Here is a 24,254-nt window from a genome sequence, read left to right on the forward strand (position 1 = left end):
ACCTCAGTGCCGCGCGTCGCAACGACAGACACGCTCCGGGCGGGCCCGCGGTAACTCCGGGCCAGTGTCGGCTGTGATGCTGCGGGCGGACGGCGCTTCCGCACTGCCCGGAAAGGCAACCAGATTGTTGCGGCAATTGAAATTGCATTAAAAAAGCAAAATGTCACCACTGCCCCCTTCCCCCCCCCGCTCCGTTAAGGGGTCTTCACGTAGTGAGAAGAACCTCAAACTGATAAGAAATTGTATAAATAAGACACTTTAAATATATTTTTATATTTGTATGGCCAAACTTCCATGGCTCTCCCCACGTGCCCTTCCAGCCTGCACAGTGGATTTTTAGGTGAGGCACAGTGTGCGCAGAACTGGCCCCACCGTTTAAGTCCTGAGGTCCATCTGCCACGGCCGAGCGAGCTTGGACCGTGACAGTGAAGTCCTCGGGACTGTCACAGCACCCGGTACTGACCGGGGCTGACCCTGCTGAGCATCTGAGATGTGACGGGATGGGATGGCAGGGAGGCATTGAACTGCCAGGGGACGGTCCACCCCCTTACTGATTCTCAAACTCACGACCTTGGGATTTGGAGTCTGGAGTGCGCTCCATTGCACCACGGGACTGCCCTTCATTTTTATATAACTTTTGGGATTTTAGTTGTAAGATTTAAGTTTTGGTTGGGGGTGGGGGGGCTTTCTAACTGTACAATGAGAAAAGCTACAAGCTGTGAAATTCACTAGCTGAAAATGTATCGTTTTCCAGATGCCACAAGGCCCAGCAGAAGCTAAAATAGAGCTTAATTCAGGTTATCCAATCAGAATTCAGATAAAGCAGCTAGAGAACTGATAAAACAAGCCAGGGGCTTTCCAGGGGAAAATGATGAACAGAGCATGCGTCCAGCAGAGAAGTTAGAAGTTTAACCGAGGAAGAGCCCCTGAAATGCCCACCCATGAAGCCGAAGAAGAGTGAGACCCCCCACTCAAGGCAAGCACTGCACAAGTGCAGTTCAAAGCACCTCCCCAGTTACGCCCAGTGTGCACATGTATGAGAGCTCCCGCTTGCTCTATGCATATGTGTTACATTCCTCAGGCCATTGCTTTGCATAGGTAGTACAGTAAGGTATAAAATGTGCAAGCTGAGACAGCATGGGAGGAGGAGTGGGTCATGCACTGCTAACCCCTCTCTCCCCGCTGACGTTAATAATCAAATACCTGCTGCTCCACAGAGCAAAACTCTTTGAGCACTTCTTTATCACCCGGGATTTACTGAGAATTTTGGCATCAAAACCTCTCCTAAGGTTTCATGTCTCTGCAGGAAGTGATTCCTTTTTTGTGCTTCTGAGGGAGGAATTAGACTGTTCAGTATCGGACTAATGTCATGACATCCAACTTCACACAGACACAGTTCTTAGTGGCCTTTCACAAGGCTCAGTACCTCTAGTTGTTAATTAAGACAACTTGACTGCATCAGACTAAAATAGAGGTTTTATTTTTCAGTCATCATCGGTGGGGTACACGGAATTGAGGAATGGCGGAGAAAAGCATGCACTGTTTACATTTATAGCTTTCCCTGCACAAGGATTTTAAAGAGCACAAGAAAGGTTACACACAGAACTATTTTAACACACTGTTGCACACATTTTTTAAACTTAAACATACTATTCAAACTATCTAACAACACATTGCTATAGCTAAATATGAACTAAGATATATTTCATAAAAGCGGTGGATCTAAATAGTTCTTTTCTATCTTATTTTTAACTTTATTAATAGAGCTCTTCACATGTATCTTTACGCAGAAATTAGCTTGTTTCTCCTCTCACTTTGCTTTGAGCCCAAGGTCATTTTGCAGATGCCGCTGTTATCTTTCAGGTCTCTATCTGGGAAGCTGCTTTTGGCTCTCCTGCTTGAAAACCTGTATGTTCTCCAACAGACTGAGACTGGAAAACAAGCGTGAAAGGGAAAAGCTGTCTTGTGCAGCTTGGGCAGAGGAGCTTCCAGGGGTATCTCCTGCCCTGCAGGACTGCGGCTCTGGGTCATCCCACAGGCCTTGGTGCTGCTGAGCCTCCCTCAAAGCGCCCTTTTGAAGCACAGCACACTCCCAGGGCCTGCAGCAAGGGGTTTCTTCCTGTCGCTGGAAAACACTTCTCCAAAACACCGTTTTGCTTCTGCTCGCAGCTCTGTCTGTTCCCCAGCAGCTGTCAGGAGGCTCCCTTGGGACTCCTCCACAGCCTCCCTGCTGCCCACCACAGCATCCTGAGGAACCCCCAGGCATTGCCATGCACGAAGCAGCATCCACCATGTTGCTACAGGGCTGGCAGCCCAGGCATGCTCCATGTGACATCCTCAGGGAAAGCACCTGTACTTCAGCAGAGCAGGAGCTGCCAGCAAGGGACAGGGACAAATGCACCAGCCCAGCCAAGGTGGCTGCTCACAGCCACAGAGGCTCAGCGTCTCACAGCACTGATTTTCTTTCAGGAATATTTCAAGCCTTGGTGAGGCTAAAGTCATGCCAGCAGGGATGCCAGATCCCTGCTAAGTTATCCACTGCTGCTCGATCCAGTTCCAGGGTGGAACATGAAAGCATCACTACCAAATTAGGGTATACGAATAGTGGGCACAAGTAGCATACCTTTTCGTGCTGTCTTTCTGCAGCTGTTGTGCTTGATCAAACTGAGGTAGTAGGGTTATGATGTGTGATGTTTGTTTTGCTATCACAAAACTAACAGTCAACACTTGAGAAAATTTTTATGACTTTAAGAGAAGCCCAAGCGGTTCCAGACTAGAGCTCCATCTAGGCAGTATCCTGTTTTCAACCTGCAAGAACCCCCAAGCGAGGTCTTTGCCAGACACCACATCAACCTCAGCACTCTCTGTGCAGCCACAATGCCCTTTGGCAATACCTTTGTTGCATGGTGAACTTCCTGTTCATTTTGCTTCCATCAGCCTAGTCCTTTCAACTGAAGGTGGGGAGTGCGTGTGTGGCTCCCACCCACCCTCCTTTCCACCTGAAGTACCTTCTGTTGAAACAGGCATTCGGCTTTAAAGAGTTAACTGAGAAACTGTGAAACTCACATTTCATGTGCCTTGTACTACCAGCATTATGTGAATAGCTGATAAATTTTTCTATGCTAGAAATGGATGTCAAGAATGTACTTAAAACATCCTTTTAGTCACAGATTGATAAGGTGTTCACTTAAAGAGAACATGAATCAGAAAACTCCCTCATGTCAAGCACCATGAGTCAAGAGAACAAAGAAAGTTGAAAAGTTCAAGCAAGGAAGATGACTAAGAAAGACCCTCAGAGAGGCCAAAGATACTGGAACAACCCCAAAATACATCCCCTAAAAGAAGATTCTAGCAAAACTCCTCCTCTAACTCTGCCTCAACCCCACCTGTTATGAATATGCATGTAAAGTGTTGTCACCCCATCCTAACTCTGTATAAAATCCCCCGAATTCCTACCAAAAGTTGGAAGTGAACTTTCGGCAGTACCTGCTGCTTCACTTCCCCTGCGTAGCAAATAAATACCTTCTGCTAAAAGATAAAACTTTTCTCTTAGCAGCATTCATTTTGGCCTTTTCTTGGCATCACTGTCCTAGTGAAGAACACAGGCCTGCTCAGACATTCCTCCAGTGAAGCTTCCCTCCCTCTTCAGGCACCCCCCTTCCCTAAAGACTCTGTGTGAGGCTGGTTAGGGGCCATGGGCCATGCTGTTACAGGAAGGAAGAGTTTAAACCTCAGGATCTCCCACTTCACCAGTTTCTGATTGTTTTACTCTTCCCGTGACACAAGTTGCAAGCTCATGTTTCACAGGTTCCCACAGGCTCTTCTCTGAGCTGTGAGGTCAAATATTTGCTCAGGGAAAGGCCTAGCCCTCTGCTCCCTGAGGCTGGGAGAAGGGGAAAGGTGCAAGCAGCAGCAAGGAGATCTCCCTGAGTGCAGGGGTCCCTACAAAGGGCTTCATGCCCAAATGTGCTGGGAAACTTCCAGGCCTGCCCTTGATTTTTCAGAGGCGAGTTCCTTGAGTGCATCTCCCTTGTCAGCTGTTACCCCCACGACATGGAAGTCAGAACAGAGGAGACCATTTCCCCATTTCTAACCAATATATTTTTTTTAGATATTAGTTAGGAAATTATGCAAAGGACTTCATATTAACCTTGGGATAGTATACTGTACAGCTTCTGATTTAAAATATTACCTTGCTTGCATTGTATAGAGGCACATGAAGCAGCTAAAAGCAGAATGATGTGGCTGGAGAGAGTATCAGATATGGATATGGAGCAAGATCACAAAGTTACTCAGTCCAGATAAAGTCCATCTGTCACAATGACAGACTGCAGGTTTAAATGTGGGTCCTTGCTCTCCAAAGGACAGAAACCTGCATGCCTGGTGTGTCAGAAGCCAAATAACTTTTCTAGCTGACATCAGTTAGGAAATATTCTAACCATCTAAGCCATTACTGAAAACTTAATTCTTCTCTGTTAATTTTTATAAAACTATCAAAACTTTAGTATGTAGGCAGTGCACACCCTTTGGAATGCATTAATACCATTGATGCCTAAGGATTTTAGAGTATCTTTTGCAGATTTGGGGGATTATATGGGTTACATGGATTTTCCTGGGTTGCTCACAAGCTCTCTCAAGGACATGCTGTTTTGAAGACATGGGCAAGATGGCTTGGAGACAACACACAATAAGAAGGCCTGGAGGTCCTGAGCTTCTCCAAGGGGCAGTTCTGAAGACCTCTATGGGTGGGGCACCAGGGGAGGTGACAATCATGGTTGGTCATAGATATCTCCTATGTTAATTGCTGGAGAGGTTATAAAAACTGAGACATCCCAGGTCATGTGTGCATGTGTGTGCTCAGGTGTGCACCCTGAAAGCTTTCAATAAGCTGTATCATCCATCTTTCTTCATTAATATTGTTTCTGAGTGTCTGTTTCCACAGGAATATGAGGAAACAGGCAACACCATCATCATAATCATTACCTCGACACATAAATATTTTATGTGAAAATGATTAAACAATTTTGTTATTGAACCCAAGGGCAAATTAGCTGCTCTAAGGGTAATTTTTCTGTCAGGTTTTGTACAATGAAGTAGAATATTAATAATTACAATAACAATCTCCTGACTTCTTTTTTCACAGTGAAGAGAGAGCTGAACATTTTTGAAGGTTATACCACAAATGTGAGTTAATGTGAGTTCTGTTTGAGTTGTAGTTCTTCTTTATGTTAATAAAGTGAGATTTTTCTTACTCTGCTAATTAAGACATGTTTCCTAATAGGAAAAAATACTTTAAAAAGGAACAGAAAACAAAAAAAGGACCACATTTGGGATTTAGATTGGAATGAAACATTTTCAGAAATAATGACATGTTGTGGTAAAAGTTTAAAGTATTAGCAAATATGCAGGTCTGGCCTCTTTTCTTCTACTTTCTTTGCTGGAGTTTTTTCACTTATTTGTGTAACCCAGAACAGAACAGGACCTGTTGGGTTGTGTTGTTGATGCTTTTGGTCCAGGTGAGACGTGGGTGCTGCAGCAGGAGGGGTGGATTCTCACAGCCAGGCTGCAAGACTGGGTTCTGCCCAGCCAGAGGATCCACCTGCTCCCTCCCTCCTGAGCTCCCCTGCCTCTGGCAGCGGGTTGTGGTGGTGTGTTTGTGCTGGTATCAAACATTGGCACTGCCAGCGTGAGCCTCTCAATAAGTGTTTCAGAATTCTGAGATTTCTTACTACTGAAGCTTGTATTGTTCAAAATGGTGTGGTGAGTTACTTGGCAGACCTGTTCAAAGGAAAGCTTGGTTTGCTTTTTGGTGCTGTTCTTTCACTTTCAGTTTCAGTTGGCATTTTTGTAACAAACAACCATTTTGATTTCTTTAGTAATATGCAGACTTTTCTCTTCCTGGACTGAATACAATTTTCCTTTTAGCCCAGATTTTGAATCCTTTGAGGGTGGGCTACAGGACTGTTGAGAAACTGGTTCCCAAACAAGCTTGGCAAATTGAAGAACCGTCTGAGAAGGTAAAGTGCTCCTTAGTTAGGACAGTGGCAAAAGGCTACATCCTGAATCTCTGTTGTCACTGGTTTGTCCGAGAAGAGTAATTTCTGCATGGAGATACCTCCTATCACACAGATACCTGCTGCCCACTCCATTTTTCAGAAGCTGGGAAAAGACCTTATTTGTTCTTTTTGTTCTTGGTAATGTGCTTATTGCCTGTGTGTCATTTAAACTATGGCAGTTCTTATTTTTTTTTTGTGAATATTTATTCTACAGTCCAGTATTTCTCTGGCCATAATGGTGTGGCTCTTCCACTAAACACTCCTTGTCTCCTCTTAGTTGTCTGCAGCTGCCAGCCCTACCAAGCAATGCCTGCAGCAGCAGCTGCTCACCAGGAGGGAAGCATCTCACCTGTCTGCCAGGAATTCCCTGAACGGAGGCATGTTCAGGTACACTAACCCTACATGCTGCTGCCTCGACATAAATGTGAGTTCCCTTGCCAACCAGAACATTTTTTTTCTCCTCTCAGACTCTACATTTTATTAATATCAGACTCCATGACCGTCATGGGCTTATACCCCAGACTTGAGAGGGCAACCCTGATTCACAACTGAAGTGAAAGCAAACAATAGGAATTAAGAAATAAGTTGTTTAGGATGTTAGAAATTTAAAAAAAATTGTTCCCTGTCCTACATAGCTGTCCTCAGGGTATATGGTCAAGATGTAATCCATGCCAGTTTGAAAAGTATAGTTTTAGTCCTCTTCATTTCCTAAACTACTGTTGCCTCTGCTTTGCCTGTGTGTGTCAGGGGCATCCTAAATCAGGGAAACCCTCAGGAATAAAAGCTTGTGGTTTCCATGCATGTGGAACTTGAATTGCAGCACTGTTTTGTATGTGTATTTAGTGTATGTTCTGCACTGTTCAATTCTAGCTAGCTAAATGGTGCTTGGTAAACATGTGCATTGTCAAATGCCAGTTAAATTTGTCAAACAATTCATGCCAGATATTTGCTCTGAAGCACAGCTAACCCTAATATAAAATAGCATATGTTCATGAACATTATGTTGATGTTGCTCTGTTAGTCCTTTGAAAGAGAAGATAATGAGAGCTGATGAACTATATACTTTTGTTTTCACCCAGTTTGTCCTTTTTTATCTTGTGATTTCTGTGCATTTGGGTGAGGGAGGCAAAGGGGAGAAGAAAAGAAATTAATCTGTTCACTTCTTTTGCTCACGGGTGAACAGTCTCCCAATCTGTTATCCTGTTCCATGAGGATTTGGTTTCAGTAACCCAAGACAGCCCTTGTAGAAAATGAAACTGCTTGAAACATGTCAGCTTCAGCTATGAAAGAGCTCAGCATTGCTCCTGAAGTCAATCGCCCAGTTGTTCCTTCAAAACTACCCATGTGGGTATTTGAGTGACCTTAATTCTCACACAAGTCTATTGTGAGGAGTAATGAATGTCTAAGGATTTTTTTTTTTTGTAAAATAGCTGCTATTTACTTTCCCCAGTACCCTTGCTGAAAAACGAGCATGAGTGTATCTCCATGCATTTAACCAGAGTACAGTCACTTTAAAAAGGGAAAACCCTTCAAAGGAGAAGTTAGTGTTGTAATCCAAGTGTTACCTCAGTCCTGATGCAAGATCTGGAAAAATACAGGGGTGCTGGTGACTGTGTCTGGGGTCAGGCTTTCTCCCTCTGTGAGGAAGGCACAGCGGTGGGATCAGAGCTTTTGCTGTGTTTATGATGTATTTGTTCTGGGATAACAAAGGGAGGACATCTGTCTTACAGGACCTATAGACTTCATTATTGTCAAATTGATTTTTTACACAGACACAGACACAGACACAGACACAGACACAGACACAGACACAGACACACACACACACACACACAGAGACACACACACATCTGAAACCCTAAGGCACTACTAACAGTACCGACCAGGTTCTTCTAATGATCTAAAAGGGGTCCACTGGATAATCAAAGGCTGTCTTGCTCCTTTTTCCATGAGCTGAGCTTCCTGCATGTTGGTCCCATTGCTTTCTTGCAATGGGCAGGAGACTTGCTCTGAGCCAAAGCATATGTTTACATTTTCTCTCTCCAGGCATCTGAACCCTTGAACCCTGATCCTTGGCAGCTGTTAGAAAGAGGCTGAGTAACGAGAGACAAATCCACTGCTTCACTGGCCTGTCCATTCTCTCACCAAAGCTTCCTCCTTGTCTGAAATAAGAGAGGAAAAAGGTCAAAGCACAGCTAACAGCTAAGGAGATATCTGTGGTTTATAACTGCTGGCATACTTACTCTCTGATGGAAGATATCCAGTCCTTCAGAAATGGGGCTCTTTGAGTTATGGAGCAATAGAGGCCAGCTGTGCACAAGGTTGAGACCTGAGATATTGTCTGTGTGTCTCCTAAATTACTTAGCTAATGCAGTGCAGGATTAGTTCACTGGAAGCACAGATGATCACTTAAATTATGGGATGTTGCTGCTGCACAGCATAGGAGGTAAAGAGCAGGATCAGAGATTCTCAGAGTCAGATCTGTGACAGACTTGTGCAGGAGAGGCAGGAGAAGCCAAATAGGGCACTTCCTGTTGACCCACCCCAGTTTACTGGCATTCCATACTGTGGCCTGAAGAGCTCTCAGGAGCACCTCAAAAGCTGGGGGAGGCCACAGCCACTGCACTGTTCATGCTGTTCTTCAGTACTGTGTCTCAGTGATGTGGTCAAACCTTTACCTCTCTCGCTTCAGTGAGGATACCAGAAAAACTGTGTTCCTAGGCAAGTTGTGATGTTAGATGACACAAGTGGAGCACCGAGTGTGCTGCTGATCTTTCAGTCAATGTCACTACCAGGAGAGAAGTGATTATTTTAGATTCCACTGGGAACAGGCTCTTTCTCCCTCTCCAGACAGTGGGGAGAACAGGAGACAAGAGAAAGTCTGGGTGGGTCTTGATGGGAGCAAAGAGACAGATGTCCCACAAAAGTCTGAAGCACTGAAACAGCAACTAGTTGCATTTTACAGAGCTGAAAAAAAGCCATTGTGCCTCAACTCCAGTGTTAATCCTGCATCACTGGTAGAATGGTAGTGTAACACAGAGGAATCCTTTGTGGATACCAGGTGGGGGATCTAAATCCCTTGGCTATGTGAATCTTGTCTTGCAGGAGATGTTGTCTCTGGCAGGGATGAGCAAACATTCGACTCACATTGTTTGCCATGTAATGTGTAAACATACGGGTACACTTGCCCCATTGTCATCCTTTGCACCAGGAGATGTCAGAGCCTGGCGACAGGGAAACTGTGACAATCACTGAACCTTGGTTGCTCAAGGATGTAGTACCTGGTCTGTTGTGAGAGTTACAAATCCTGTAGCAGTTCATTCACTGTTTTGGCGCTACTGTACTCTAGGCCAAAGGACACTTTTTGCAGGGAGAGGGAAATTGTTGCTCCTTTGAGATCAGCTGAACATGTGACAGGGAGAAGGTGTTTTAGCAGTACCTCAGAGCCTGGGTCTGCTGGATTCTGCTGGGCGCTGTACAGATGTTGGGAAAAATTTCAGCTGTAAGAAATAATGCTTAGTCCTGTGAATTCCTTTAACTGCAGCAGACAGTGTTTAGTCTTGTATTCACACATATCAGTGATTAATGTGTGCAAGTGGATATCTTGGCCTTGAGAATAAAGACTGGGCCTTAGCAATGCTGATAAGAAGGTGCATCTTGGCCAGATCACATATCTGGAATGCATTCAAGGAGAAGAAACTGTTTTTAGGAGGCTCGGGTCCTGCACTTTGGGCACAACAACCCTCTGCAGCGCTACAGGCTGGGTACAGAGTGGCTGGAGAGCAGCCAGGCAGAAAGGGACCTTGGAGTACTAATTGACAGGAAGCTCAACGTGAGCCAACAGTGTGCCCAGGTGGCCAAGAAGGCCAATGGGATCCTGGCCTGTATCAAAAATAGCGTGGCCAGCAGGACCAGGGCAGTGATCCTTCCCCTGTGCTCTGCGTTGGTGAGGCCACACCTTGAGTACTGTGTTCAGTTCTGGGCCCCTCAGTTCAGGAAAGAGATTGAGGGGCTGGAGCAGGTCCAGAGAAGAGCAACAAGGTTGGTGAAGGGACTGGAGCACAAGTCCTATGGGGAGAGGCTGAGGGAGCTGGGGTTGTTCAGCCTGGAGAAAAGGAGGCTCAGGGGAGACTTCATCACTCTCTACAACTACTTGAAAGGAGGTTGTAGCCAGGTGGGGATGGGTCTCTTCTCTCAGGCAACCAGCAGTAGAACAAGAAGGCATGGGCTTAAGCTCTGCCAGGGGAGGTTTAGGTTGGATATCAGGAAGAAGTTCTTTACAGAGAGAGTAATCAGGCATTGGAATGGCTTGCCCAGGGAGGTGGTGGATTCTCCAACCCTGGAGGTTTTTAAGGTGAGACTGGATGTGACACTTAGTGTCATGATCTAGTGATCAAAGTGGGGTTGGATTAAGGGTTGGACTTGATGATCTCAGAGGTCTCTTCCAACCCATCTGATTCTATGATTCTATGATTGTTAATTTGCCAACTGAATCATAGGTGTGTTTGGTAGCTGGCCTGTGCCAATCAGACTGCAGCAGCCACAATACTGAAGCCAATGCTGGGAGTTTACTCAGGTTTGGAGACAACCTCTTTCCATGCCATAAGCTGTGCAGTGCTCAGTGTGAAGGGGACAGGCCTTGCACAGAGATTGTAACGTGTGTCCCTGAGACTTTTTTTGTAGAATGTCACAACTGGCATGGAGCTGGAAGCCACCAATGAAAAGATGCTTCCTGCCCTGACAGTCTTTTCCAAAGGACTACCTGAAGCAATATGCCCTCAACACCATTCAGGAGGCCTCTTTCCAAACTGTCTATGACCAGGAGGAGATCACCTGGGTCATTACTGTCCCGGCCATGTGGAGCTCTGCTGCGAGGCAGTTCATGTGTCTGGCAGCAAAAGAGGTGAAAGCAGGGGTTATCCCACTTCCTCAAATTATCTTTGGAGGTTTCTTTGACCACTGAGACAAAGAAACTCCTCAACATGTAAACGACCTGTATTTCAAATTTCAGTCCACCAGGGAGAGAAATCTTCCACACTGAGGGTGGTAGGGGAAAGGATGTCCCAAACTGGCAGTAACAACAACTCTGCCCTTTCCTCCCACTGCCATGTAGAAATGAGCCCCACAGAGGTCAGTGGTGCGAAAAGCAACCCCCCTGCACAGGCTCCCTGTGAGAACAGCCTCCCTTGTGGGTGGGGTTCATGCAGCAGTGATCTCAGCACCTTTCCTCGGACTGACTCCTCTCTTTTGTGATTTTAGGCAGGAAATGTTTCTGACATGCTCTCTGAGAATCTGGTCATTGCCTTGCAACCAGAGGCTGCATCACTGTGGAGCAAACAGCTGCCACAGAAAGGGTTTATGGCAGACAGCAGTGACGAGAAGAGGTTTGAAGACTCTCCTGGGATCCAATATATTGTGTTGACTGTGGAAGTAGAATTTTCCCTGTTTAACAAGTACCATCTTTGCTGGGCATGGAGCATGGCTGTTTCACAGTGTGCCCAAAGGTCTGCAGTGCAGTCCCAGAGCTTGGGCTCCACTGCTGTGCTTGTTGTGGGGTTTTTATTTTTATTTCTCACTTAATGAGATCCCACGGGCAGGCAGAAAAATAGGAGGGAAGAACAGGATTGTCTCACACTACAGTGCACTTCAGGCCAGACGAGCTCCTGCCATCCCTGCGGGTCAGGCTGCACCACAGCACAGCAGCAGCCGTGGCACACCCACGTGGTGCTATACAGCCTGAGCTCTCGGGCTCCTCAGCAGCAGCAACGGTAGTTAGTGCCCAGTGAACTGACCACAGAGGTTGGCTAGCAGGCACTGTAGAGCAAATCATTAAGAATATTTGATGAAGCACTTCTTAGCAATTTCTCTAGTTTCCTGAGTGAGTTTTTGTAGTGTGATGTGAATTTTCTACCAGGAGCAATCTGGTGATCATGAACAAATATTGAAAAGGCATCAAGAGGACCGCAAGTTCCTGAGAGCCTTATCACCACTGCTCCTCTTTACTCAGAGCTTGCCTATCAAAAGGCAGTAGTCAACTGTCTATGTGAGGAGGCCAATCTCCTTTTGTGACAGAAAGCTTGTTCAGGGAGCAAGTCAGAGCATCCAGCTCTTATGAGAAATAACTGTAGAAGCCATGAGACACCAGGCTTGTAAACAGAACCACATAAATTTAAGAAATCTAGAGAAGTACAGGCAATAGCAGAGGAGTGAGAATTAGAAAAGAAAGCAGCAGAAAAACACATCTGAGAACCAGGAGTTCACAAAGTAAGATTATATTCAGTGGAAACTACAGATCTTTTTCCAGTTTAAAGCCATTATCCTTTGTCCTACCACTACATACCTTTGTAAACAGTCCCTCTCCAATTCTTTTGTAGCCCCTTTAGGTACTGGAAGGTGCTATAAGGTCCCCCCAGCTTGTGAACTGCCACAAACAAAACTAGTGGGGAAGGAAATGAAGGGTGATTAGGGGAGGTGAAAAGACTTAGAAAGCTAAGAGGGAAGACTCATCTTTGAGAAATGGGCATTGCTACCACAGTGCAGGCCAAGGAGCTGGGCTCACAGCCATGCTCCAGCTTCTTCCACTGAGATGTTCATAGCAAGTCAGGGTGCACCAGGATCTGCAAGGAGAACATGACACCTACAGAGAGGAGGAAAAGTTGCAAGCAAGTAACTGTACATATTCACATTCCAAAGAAAAAACAGCTCTGCCTCTGTATTCCAGACCGGCTTCAGCCCTTTTCCCTTTGGCTAAAGTTGGTGTTGGTCTTTCTTGAGGAGCTCACTCTCTTCCAGGCCACCTAAAACAAGCACCTGATGCACTTTCTGCTCTCACCCAAAAACTTGGTGCTTTCCCCACTGAGCTTTTCCCAAGCAGTTTTGGCTCCCAAGACCTGGGAACTGCCAATGACTGTGGAGCTGTCCTTGCTCCTTCCCCTGTGTCCAGGTGCTGGCTTGGCCAGGCAGTGCTACCCTGGCCAGTGCTTGCCTTCAAACAGGCAGAGATCCTAGCAGCACAACATGTATATATCCCAGCCCAGCCCAGGATCTCCTGAGGTCTGGAGAATATTTCTGAGGATTTGGGGATAAGAAAAGACATGGCTGTGCAGCTTTCTATCAGACTACTCTTTGTTTGCTGTGGTGAAGAGGGAGAGGTAGGGAAGGGGGGGTGTCAAGTTTTGGTGAAGTCATTTGAGGCATCCCTCAGCAAGGGTGGGATACAACCTCACCAAGTCCAGTTAACCTCTGTGAGTTTGGAGCCAGGACTTTCCTTCTGCCTCAGGGTACCAGGCTGGTTTTGCTTGCCATACTGCATGTTTTGCCCTCACATCTGTTCCTTTCCTCCTCTAAACCATCCCAGACAATATGAGGTTTTGTCTGCACTTAGCATCCAGCAACGGTTTCCCAAGCCCCTTAGCCCTTATTTTGTGTGCGTGCCCTGGACTTAACCAGAACATTCCTGCCAGAGGTTAAGCCCAGGATAATCCAAGAAATCTGTTTGCCTCCAGATCCAAGTGACCATGATGATAACAGGCCCATAGATGCCACTTGCAGCTCCATGCTGGCCCATCTCATCTCCTACCCCTTATCTCTCTCCCAGGCAGGCAGGGCTAAGAGATAGGACAGAGATTCCAGCTGCAAGCCGAGAGGATTAGGGCAGTGAAATGCCTGTGCTCCTGGCCTGGCTGTGCTGAATCATTTATCTCTTGTATTAAAATGAGGTGCCTTTCCAGGGCACTGTGGCCATGGATGCTGCTGCCATCACTGTCCTTGCAACACTGTCATTGTGAGCTGGCAAAGCCTCCCACCCGCATGAGACCAATGCCGGGGGTAGGTGTGGATGGAGCCCCTGCCGAACCAGAAGGCTGCGGGGAAAGAAGTGACCACGGTAGAAGGCAGGACTGGGGAGAGTTGCTGGAGCTGGAAACAGGATCTTTGGACTGAAGGACCAAAGAATCCTGGGAAGAGGGGACATCAGGGCACCACAGTGCCCACGGCACAGCAGTGCTCTTGGGAGAAAACCAGGAAAATTAGTGCATGGGCAAGGATTGCCCTCAGGAAATTGGAGCCAAGCACTGGCTTTTGCAAGGGTGAGAGGGAAGGAGAACTGATCTTTTTCCTCCCCTCTGAAAACTGCCTTTTATCCCTTCTCTCCTCAGACAGTGAGACCTTTGCTGTGGCACCTGACCCATGGCCAGAGGGCTTGTCCTTCCTCCTCATGTGGTTGGTTTCTTTCCTGATTAAAAGTGATTAAGTAGCTCTAAAGCCTGCAGAAATGTGACAGAGGGGGATGGAGACAAAGAGTCCCTTCAAGATATCTTAAATCTCCAGGGCAGTATTTAGAGAGCCCTGAGGAGAGAACTGGAGCAGAAAGACCCTGCCAGGACCTCCCTGTCCTCCCTGCTGCTGCACCCTTCACTGCCATCTCCTCTGCCATGTCATTTTCTGAAGCAGAGGTGCAAAGTGCTCGTGGTGCTTGGGAGAAGATGTATGTGGATGCTGAGGACAATGGGACAACTGTGCTGGTCAGGTAAGGAAAGAGCCCATCTGACTGCTACCCCAGAGGGTTGAAGGAGCAACAGCAAGAAGGATGGAATTATGACCTAGGAGCATGTCTTGATGTTTTTCATGCAGCCCTTGCTTGGAATATTTTGATCTGCAGTGGTTTATCCCACCTCAGGGAGGAAACAGGGAAGAGAAGCAATCCACTGAAGGAAAAATAAAAGAAAAAGGGGAAGAGGGTGGGAAAAGAAGAGACAAGAACAATTTCATTACCCATTTAAGGTAGTATGAAAGAGAATGGGAAAAAACATGGGCCTTATTTCCCTCTTTCTCTTTTACCTCCTTCAGCCGTTCCAGTCCATCTGTTCCACTGTATTGTACCCTTCCTATGGGCTTTCCTCTCTTAGTTCTCATCCTGTTTTCGTCTCTTCTCTTCCCTCTCTCATCTGGGACTTTTATCACCTCCATAAGCACTGATCAGTCCAAACACTATTTCTGGTGACCAGACCTCTACCCCTCCCTCTGGCTTTCTTGTATATCATAACTTATGCCTGGATTCCTCTCAGAAAGTGCCATGCACTGCTCTTTCCTTCTGCAGTCCACACAACCTGAAGGCCAGTTAGGGTCGAAAATGCAGCCACATAAAAGGCTAGTAACACCCAGTAGCTTGGCTCCCTGGGGTAATTTACAATAGAAGGTTTTGCTGTAGTGTTCTACAGCCCTAGACCTGCCTATAGAGAAGTTCAAGGCTCCCCAGTACAAGAGAGACAAGGCCATACTGAAGAGAGCTCAGTGAAGGGCCAGGAAGATGAGAGCACTGGAGTATCTCTCCTATTAGAAAAGGCTGAGAGAGTTGTAACTGTTCAGCCTGGAAAAGAGAAGGCTCAGGAGAATATTATCAGTTTGTATATAAAAACCTGAAGGAGGAATACAAAGAAGGCAGAGCCAGCCTCTTCTCGGTGGTGCCAAGAGACAGGACCAGAGTCAATGGGCACAAACTGAAACACAGGAGGTGTCTGTTCCAGTAAAGAAAAGGAAAAAGGGCAATGAATGCATAAGACAAGGCCTGGAGTATTTAGCCATATCTGCATCAATGCCTCGGTTCACAAGTCAGGACATCTCTCATTTCTCAACAGGATGTTTACTGAGCACCCAGACACCAAGTCCTACTTCACACATTTCAAAGGCATGGACTCTGCCGAAGAGATGAAACAGTCAGATCAAGTCAGGGGCCATGGCAAGAAGGTTTTCACTGCCATCAATGACATGGTGCAACACCTGGACAACTCCGAGGCTTTTCTCGGGATAGTGAATCCACTTGGCAAGAAACATGCCACCCAGCTGAAGATTGACCCCAAAAACTTTAGGGTGAGCCAGCAGCCCTCTTCCCAAGGGGTATAATTGTGAGGGAAGGATGTTTTCCCCTTTGAGGGGTAGAACTGAGAAAACAGGCTTTGTATCTAGGAATACATGTATGCTTCAGAGAGGAGATGGTGAAGGTGAGATGGTTGATGGTGGAAGGCAGTTGATGGAGTGAGAGATCTGGAGGGGAAGGAGGCTGTGCAGCAGATGTGATGCAGGCAGGTCTGCCCAGGTGAGCTGCAGAGCTGCCCATGGGCAGTAGGGGCTTTTTCTCAGTGTAATACATTTCCCACCCTTGTCATTTAATAAAAAAACACAGAAAAGAAGTTTAACACGACTTCAGTCCCTGATGCGTTTTTTTCTCTAGTAACAGGAACCGAGCTTTTCTAGGACAACTAAACCAGCTGCTGTTGAGCAGCAATGGCAACAGCATTGTCATCATCAAACAAACGTAGATAATGAATACAGGATCAAATTACTTACCCAAGTCCACCTAAGGTCACTAGCAGAGTGCATTTATAGTATTTTGTCTGCTTTACACAGCAAAAAGAGACACCTTCTGGCAAAGGTCACTTAGGCAGCAGGAAGGTGATTTCCAAAGCAGTGGGCCCAATTTCCAGTAAATGGGAGAATAAGTGAGGATTTCTGTCTGAAAACACTTTTCAGGATAAAAATGCACACAAAATAATAAATGTGGCATGGAAAAGGAGTTGGCATTTCAAAGTATACCACTTACCTAGTGACTGTAAGGACAACTGAACCCTCATTACTACAGAAGGCTGGATAGCTAATGAGCAGGAAAGATCAGGGAGAAACTTAGCCCTTCAAGCCATGTATTCCATAGGTGTCCAACACAGGGCTTCTCATGGCCACTAAACATTTGGGACAGTCCAGTGACTGGAGGATTGCAAGGGATGGACCACGTGAATCAGTCCTGTACAGCCATCTTTAAGTAATAGGTGCAGTCATTAGATACATAGGACAGTTAAAAAAAACAGCAGTGACTGCAATTTTGTGTGAATTTTATAATGCACCTTATTTTTCTATGCTCTGTTACAAGCTCTGCATGAGATATGCTGCGAATTGCTGTTGTACCCCTTTCTGCCTTCCAAGAATCCCATCTAAAGATGTGTGTTTTGTTCATATGCCTCTAATGTGGAATAAAGTTCATGCTGGTTGTTTCTTCCCTTCTCCTTGTTTAGATTATCTGTGACATTATCTTACAACTGATGGAGGAGAAATTTGGTGGAGACTGCAAAGCTTCCTTTGAGAAGGTGACCAATGAAATCTGCACTCACCTAAACAATGTCTACAAAGAGGAGGGTTGGTGAGGACATGCACCCTCCATGCTCTGCACACATCTTGCCAGCACTGATTTGCTGCTTTTGGGCCCCCAGCCACAGCTGGAAGAATGAAAATGTAAAAATTAAAAATAAAAAAGCAAGAAAAAAAGCTTATACAATGTAGACATCAATGTCAATAATTTCCTTAGCAAACTGAGTTTCCACAGCTAAACAAACCCCACAGATACATCAACGTCAACCAACAAATCCTGATGTGATTTGCAGTTTTCAGCATTCCAGGTGGATTCCTCTGGCCACTGTCCTTTAAGATTACATTGAGATGATGGCTTTAAGCTTGCTATTCCTAAAAGAAAGACTTGCTCCTTCCAGCAGCACCAGAAGATCCTTAACTCATCTGCCACCCTGAATGGCAAGGGTGCCATTTTGAAGCATCTCCAGAAACCTGGTAGAGATCATTAATTAAGAGGCATGAGTGTTGTTTTGTGTTTTAATTTAAACACAGGGGAAGTGGTGTATGTATGGGAAAGACATGAGCTAGCAGCTTCCCGGTCTTGGTTTCTCAGAGCAGTTTTCAGCACAAGGAACTACAATACTGAATGTGGTCACCACTGGGTCCCTCTGGGCAGGCATGAACATCTCCAGGTCGTGGATTTCGTGGTGTTACTCCCAGCAAATTAGTCCGGCTGTGTTCCCCAGCGAGGGCAGTAGCACTGAGCTCCCTGGCTCCTGTGCTACACAGAACGCACCAGCTGAGGGAGGCTCTGCCTCGGGGAGTGGGCTCAGCCCACGTGGGACTCATCCTGTCCAGCTGCACAGCCTGAGCCTCCCTTCAGTGGTAACTGAGTCCCGAACTATTTAATTGCTTTTCTTGGTACTCCTTAGACGTGGTGAAATAATCGGCTAACAACTGCAAATAACCACATGCTGGTTTGCTTCAGTGTAACACAATAAACACAGAGAAAGCAGAGGTGTCCTCTCATTTGTAGCACACAGAAGGAGATGTCCAGCAGTAGTAGGTGGGTATGACACTGCCTGGTTACTGCTGGTACTGGGGGTGTTACCAAAAGCAGCTCAAGCTCCCACCCAGGCACCCATGATGCTTGCAGCAGTCAGGCTTCTCCGGTGGTGGAAAGGGAAGCTTTTCACTTAATTGTGAAGCAGCAACTTTGTAAATAGCTAAAATTGCAAAGTTCTCCTTCATTCAACATGTAGTTTTCCTCAACCACCCTATTTGTTTGGTAAAGAATGCTAAACCCCGAAGTCCAGAAGATGAACTCTTGCTGGAGAGGAAGGATGGGCCAGGCTGCTTTATTTGTTTCTCTATTCTATTCAGCTCAGGGAGGAGGGGAAGCACATTGCACAGCACCTTCAAAGATCACAAAGGAAGAACAAGACATGTAAAAACATATTAATAGACTCTTATCTCTGCGAGGGAGTACAAGTAGTTAAAGCTCTGAAAAGCTCAAAATAACTTCCCCTTTTTATTGACTTGCTTTAATGCATGTTAAGAGCACTCTTAGCCATGAGGATGGTTGGCTGTAATGTGCTGGTCATTGACACAGGCAGCCTGTGCTGACAGGGCCTGGCAACACTGGCAGATGATTTAAGGCTCTTGTGTTCCCTGTGCTTGTGATGATGCAGAGGGGTGTTGCAAAAGCCAAGCATGTGAAACAAACCTAATTCAGGCTGAAGTAAAGAGGGGGTTATTTTTAAAATCCATGTAGAAAGTGGAGCTAAGTTACATTTTAAAAGTTTGTGTGATGTGCATGGTTTAGGAGTATGTGGCCCCTCCCCCCGTTTTTTATTGGAGACTTCAAAGGATGGCAGAAAGCTTTCTCAGAAGAGCACAGATCAGACAACATCTTGAGACTAACTAGGCTGAGTTTCCAGTTTTCCAGTAGCCTCCCTGCTCAATCCTGTCCAGGGGTTGTCCACTGCTCAATCACTGTGCCTCTGCAAAACAGCAACATTCCTGTAGTTGGAAAGCAAACAGACACACTCCTTACTTACTGACCCAGTAACTGCAGGGTGCTGTACATACTGCGTGCATTCTTATGGAAAACTTTGATTCCATGAAGAGCAACAGAAGGGAAATGTGATACCTAAGGGTAGTAGGAAGAGATTTCCCATGGAGCACCACTGGTGAGTGGGGCCAAAGCCCTCAGATCAGGCTTCATGGGTTTCTTCCAACCTGTGGGACATCAGAAAGGTCTGTGAGACAACAGATCTGCGATGGAGCATGGGCAGTGTGACAATTGCCTGTAACATGTTAAACAGCTAAGTGCCCTGAAGTTATTATCTTTTTGTCTGACCTAAGGCAGAACTGTGCAAACACATGGAAAACAGTGAGAAAGGGGAAGATTAGGAAGTTCATGCAGGAAGTTTATCCACTCAGCTAGTTAAATCATGCGGGTCACGTTGCTGGAGGGAAAAAGCATCCCCACAAACAAAATTTTACCTTATGGAGACTCACTTTTCTGATTAAAAATATTACCTAAACACTGTTAAAAACCATATGTACTTAAATTCAATTTAATCTACCTCATCGACTGAACTCAGACTTTCATATGGGAGCAGCTTTGGAAAAGAACAAGGTATAGAAAACAAATAAAGGATCACAGGCAAAGGGATGAAAGAAATTTAACTCGAAAAACTCCAGTTGCTGTGATGACAAAGCACAAACTTACCCAGAGGAAGGTGCATTGCAAGGCATAACCCTGTGCAAATACAGTGTTGGGATAAAATCCAAGAGTGGCAGCATCACCAAATCACCGAGACAAGGACTACAAACATACCATGGCAATTTGAAGTGACAGGGAGTGTTTTACAGAAGTAGCTAGCCTAGCTGAGGCATTTAAGCCTAATAATTTTCCTGGTAGAGTCTGAGCCAAGCAGGCTTCCTGTCCCTGCCTTTAGCTTGGGCAGCACAGAGGCTCAGCATGGTGGGGGAGGTCATATCAGATATCCCGACTGCCCATCGTGGGGAACTGGAGACCTTGCAGGGAATCTGGAGAAGCTTCTAGGAAATCCTCCTGGCTGGGTCTGGAGGCAAAGCGTCCCATGTGCCCACCCTTCTTACAGGAGGGCCATTTGTGTTATCAGTGATTGAAGTGAAGGGCTGTTTGAGCTCTTTTGCTGTAGGTGCAGGTATGTGCCTCAGAGGTGTTGCTTTACACTGAAAGAGTAGGGGCTTCTTTGAGAGGCCATTTAAAGTGATGGGTAGAAGGCAGTGAGGGCATATGCTTGGGAGCAGCAGTGTTCCTACCCCGTGCTTGGTACCAAAGTGGTCGCTTCTGTTAGAACTGGAGAGTGGCAGGGGAGTCCCACTAGACCTTCAATTCACCTTCCTGGCTAAATAAAAGCTAGCACAGGGCTTGTGATGGCACAACAGGAGGAAGGATCATACTGAGATATGGGAAGTGAATTGTTATGTCTGAATTGGCACTAGGAGCCAGCGGTCCCTGGAAGCACAGAACAGCCACTGAATTCAAATGCCTGTACACCCAGTGTGGCACTCACAGGTCTCATAAAAGCAGAGGTGTGATTTATGCTGCAAACCAAACCAAAAATGTCCCTGGATTTTTTCTAACCTTCTCAGTTTTCAACATTGAGAAATATGTTGGGTTATTTTTAGTTTTGTTTCATCCCGATTTAGGGAAAGGGGATGTCAAAATAGATGCCTGTTCTTTACTTTTGCTAAAGCTAATATTGAGATAATGGACATTTTTAATTAAAATAGCACTGAGTCTCAATTAACCTTATGGGCCACTCCAGAGCACTTTGTCTTATGCAGAGGTGGGTTTGAGCCAGTTCAAGGCAGTTATACTGGTCAGATTGCACATGGGCAGCTTCAAAAAAGCCCAAGACACACTGGACTTTTTCCTGGTGTGAGTCAGCAGCATCCCAGACTGAATCATTTGCTTACTCAGTGGGCAGTAGAAATGTCAGTCCTGCTGTACTGTCAGCGTATTTTGTATGCTTGCCTTGGAGAGCCCAGGATTCTGCTTTTGAAGTTCCTAAGTTCCTTGGGAGGATGTACTGCTGTGGTTTGTCTCTTGCAGGCAGCGACACCGTGCTTCATCTCCCCTCTGCACAATCTCATGGGAGAAGACAAATCAGGGACCTGCTGCTGCTGCTGGCAGTGCTGTTGATCTCCACCCAGCCTCCACAGGCTGTCCACCAAGGACACCTGGCTGCCACTGACTATGGCCACCAAGCCGAGCAGGCTGATCTCAGCTCCATGCTTAAACACCCCATAGGCACAGACTACCAACACAGATTTGCATGGGGTTACAAGCAGAAGTAGAATTTTAGGTAAAAAATGGGCACTGCAGCTGACGACTGCACTACAGTCCCACCCTCCATCAAGACAGTGGCTGCCCCAGCATGGTGGCAGTTCTTTACTCCCATTGTTCTGCTGCAAACCAATATGAGCTTAGGAAAATGGCAGTAATTAAAAAAGTTACAGTAATTCCATGTGAGGTCCCCACCCACTTACCACCTTCCAGTGATGGAGACAGAGAGGCTCGAGCTGCCTGAGAGTGCCTGACAGCGCCTGACAGCAAGTGCTGTGGAATCATCTTCTTTGCAGCCTCTGAGCCAGCACCTGAAATGATTTCCTAACCTTTGTGCTCTTAACTGAGCATCACCATCAGTACTTTACTACAGACAGCATTTGTCAGATCATTCCAGCCTAGGAAGGGGCTGTACAGCCATGGCAGCTCCTGCTGTCAGTCATGCCCTTTCTGACCATGCTGGTGTTCAGCCCTGCTTTGTTGCTGCCTCCCTGATGGTGCATCTCCCAGGACTCTACTTGCCTGCAGTGCTCTGGCAGCACCACTGAGCCTGAGAAGGGGATTTGGGACTGTGGTTTCCCCAGCAACAGCAGGTGAAAAACTAGAGCCTGGAGAGAGAAGTCCTGAGAATTTTCTGATTGCCTGCTGACTCCATTATATGCCCACAGAGGGAAAAATAGGGATAAAGAAGAGACACAGAGCTAGAAACAAACATTCCTTTCTCTTTCCTTGTATTTCCAGCTGCTGATACAACTCCTGCCCAGCAGTCTGCTGCTTCCTAATTTTGCAGGCTGCAATGAAAGATGGATTTCAGGTTTTACTGAAGAGTTACATCAGCAGTAACAGTATTAAGAAGCAAGTGGAAAACAGTGACCAAACCAAAATACCAAAGAGCAGGAACCATCATGCAGGACTGAATGAAGAGTGCACTAAATTTTTTTATAAGCCACTGCATCAGGAGAGACTAACCTCTACTGTCTGTTGATCAAAGGACAACTATACTGAGGAAGGTGGCACATGAAATGTGGGCTGCAGAACAGTAAACCTGGAGGGTTCCCAGGTGCTGCAGACCCTTACATTGCCCTTACTGCCATCACTTCTGGTGCGTGGCTCATCCTGCATTTACACTTTGTTTGATGCTGACTGCAATTGCAATTTGCTTGAATTTGTAACAGTCCTGGAGGAGACAGCACACGTCTCACTGAATTGTCTTCAGCACCACAGCAGCTCCTTGCTGTGATTCTGTTCCTACAGCTAAAACCACCCATTAAGATGAACTCAGCCATGCCCTTAGCAATCTTGCACTGGCCCCAGGGGTCTCAAGACAAGTCGCTATCATTCTCTTCAGCTAAACAGGTAACTCCTGCTCCAAGGGGTGCATTTAACATTTGCACAATCATCCATTTCCATCAGCTTAAGGAGCTGGTTCATCTCTTTTCTCCCACTGCCCCTGGGGCAGGATGGATGGTGCAAGACAGGCTGGACAGACAAATGGGCTCCTCATGCTCCAGTGGGAAAAGCAACTCAAGTATGTTGTCCAGCACTGGACCAGACTGCAAAGGGAAGCAGTTGAATTGCCATTCCTGGAGGTATTTAAGAGGTTTAGTGTTGGGTTTGCAGTTGGACTTGATAGCTTGAGGGCCTTTTTAAGGTAACCAATTGTATCATCAGGTTCAGTAACAGATTTAATTTCTGGTAATGTGCCATCCTCCAGCTGCTTATCACCTTAAACTTCTTCCATTTTATGCTCCCCTGACTAATCCAGAGTGATTCTGAGACACAGGAATAATGATTGCAGGTTCACTGCAGTTCCAACACTTTAAATCAATGAAATGATCCACTCTTTCTGCTGAATTTGTACACTGGTAGCCTGATAAAAACCACTACAACTGCATCAGCGAATTTCAAAGATCTAAAAAGCTGATGCGCAGCTACAGCATCCCAAAATTCCCTCAGGTGCTCCATTTCATAATCTTTTTGACCATGAAGACTAATGTCAGTCAATAGCACTCTTCAGCTGTCCAGCACGAAGTTTACAGGTGATGAATACTTGTTTTGCATTCCTGGAAAATAAGGTAGTTGAGTTCTGATGAGAGGGTGAAAGATCCATACTTAGTCACAACTAATAAAGCAGTCTCACTTTCTGACAGATGTTCCACATCTCTTGCATTCTAAGTGTGTTTCATCAGTCACCTTAATTCAGTTTTCTTCCTAGCCACACTTCAGTCCTGTATTTCCACACGTAATTCAGATTATTTTATCAGGAAATCAGAGGTAAGCTGCTGTTTAACACTGGTGGGCTACTTGGATACTATGAAGCTCACCACCCTATGAAAACCATTAAATAAGTGAAGGGCCAAACCCAATCACCCTTTTGTAATTAAATTCAAAAGCCATTCATAAAATTAATGGCCTATTATTCAGAGTCTGCCAGGAAGAGTCTCAAAAGTGCTTTGTCACAGTATGCAAATTCCACCCCCACCTTTTACAACCCCAAATTTCTAGCTGCTGGCTGGAGGGGGAGTCAGGTCCTCAGCATTTCTAGGATACTGTTATTCCAGACAGGAGTTCCAAAGGAAAAACTGGCACTTGTGCTACGCAAGATGTATCTAGGAATGACTGTTCACCTTTTGTCACACCACTAGAATCCCACTAACAACTGTGTGACCAAGCACTTACACAGCACAGACAGTACCCGAGGGACAAACACTGGTAACTTCCATTCATCAAGCACTTGG

At 46.0% G+C, this 24,254-nt stretch overlaps 1 protein-coding gene across 3 annotated transcripts; it reads left to right on the forward strand.

Moving 5' to 3' along the window:
• Positions 1–5,857: 5,857 nt before the first annotated feature.
• Positions 5,858–17,505, forward strand: LOC139669407 (cytoglobin-1-like). Of its 3 annotated transcripts, none has more exons than XR_011697255.1 (3): positions 5,858–6,017; positions 6,334–6,480; positions 17,120–17,197. XR_011697255.1 is itself a non-coding variant. In XM_071549891.1 (3 exons), the coding sequence occupies exons 1-3, from the start codon at positions 14,489–14,491 to the stop codon at positions 17,246–17,248; spliced, it is 456 nt and encodes a 151-aa protein (XP_071405992.1). In that variant the 5' UTR covers positions 14,230–14,488; the 3' UTR covers positions 17,249–17,505. The 3 variants fall into 3 exon arrangements, 1 of the variants encoding a protein (XP_071405992.1); XR_011697256.1 differs by lacking the exon at positions 17,120–17,197 and adding an exon at positions 15,692–15,768; XM_071549891.1 differs by lacking the exons at positions 5,858–6,017; positions 6,334–6,480 and adding exons at positions 14,230–14,583; positions 15,692–15,923 and having other exon boundaries at positions 17,120–17,505.
• Positions 17,506–24,254: the final 6,749 nt, after the last annotated feature.

Source organism: Pithys albifrons, chromosome 3 (assembly GCF_047495875.1).
Source record: "Pithys albifrons albifrons isolate INPA30051 chromosome 3, PitAlb_v1, whole genome shotgun sequence".
Taxonomy (NCBI): Eukaryota; Metazoa; Chordata; class Aves; order Passeriformes; family Thamnophilidae; genus Pithys; species Pithys albifrons.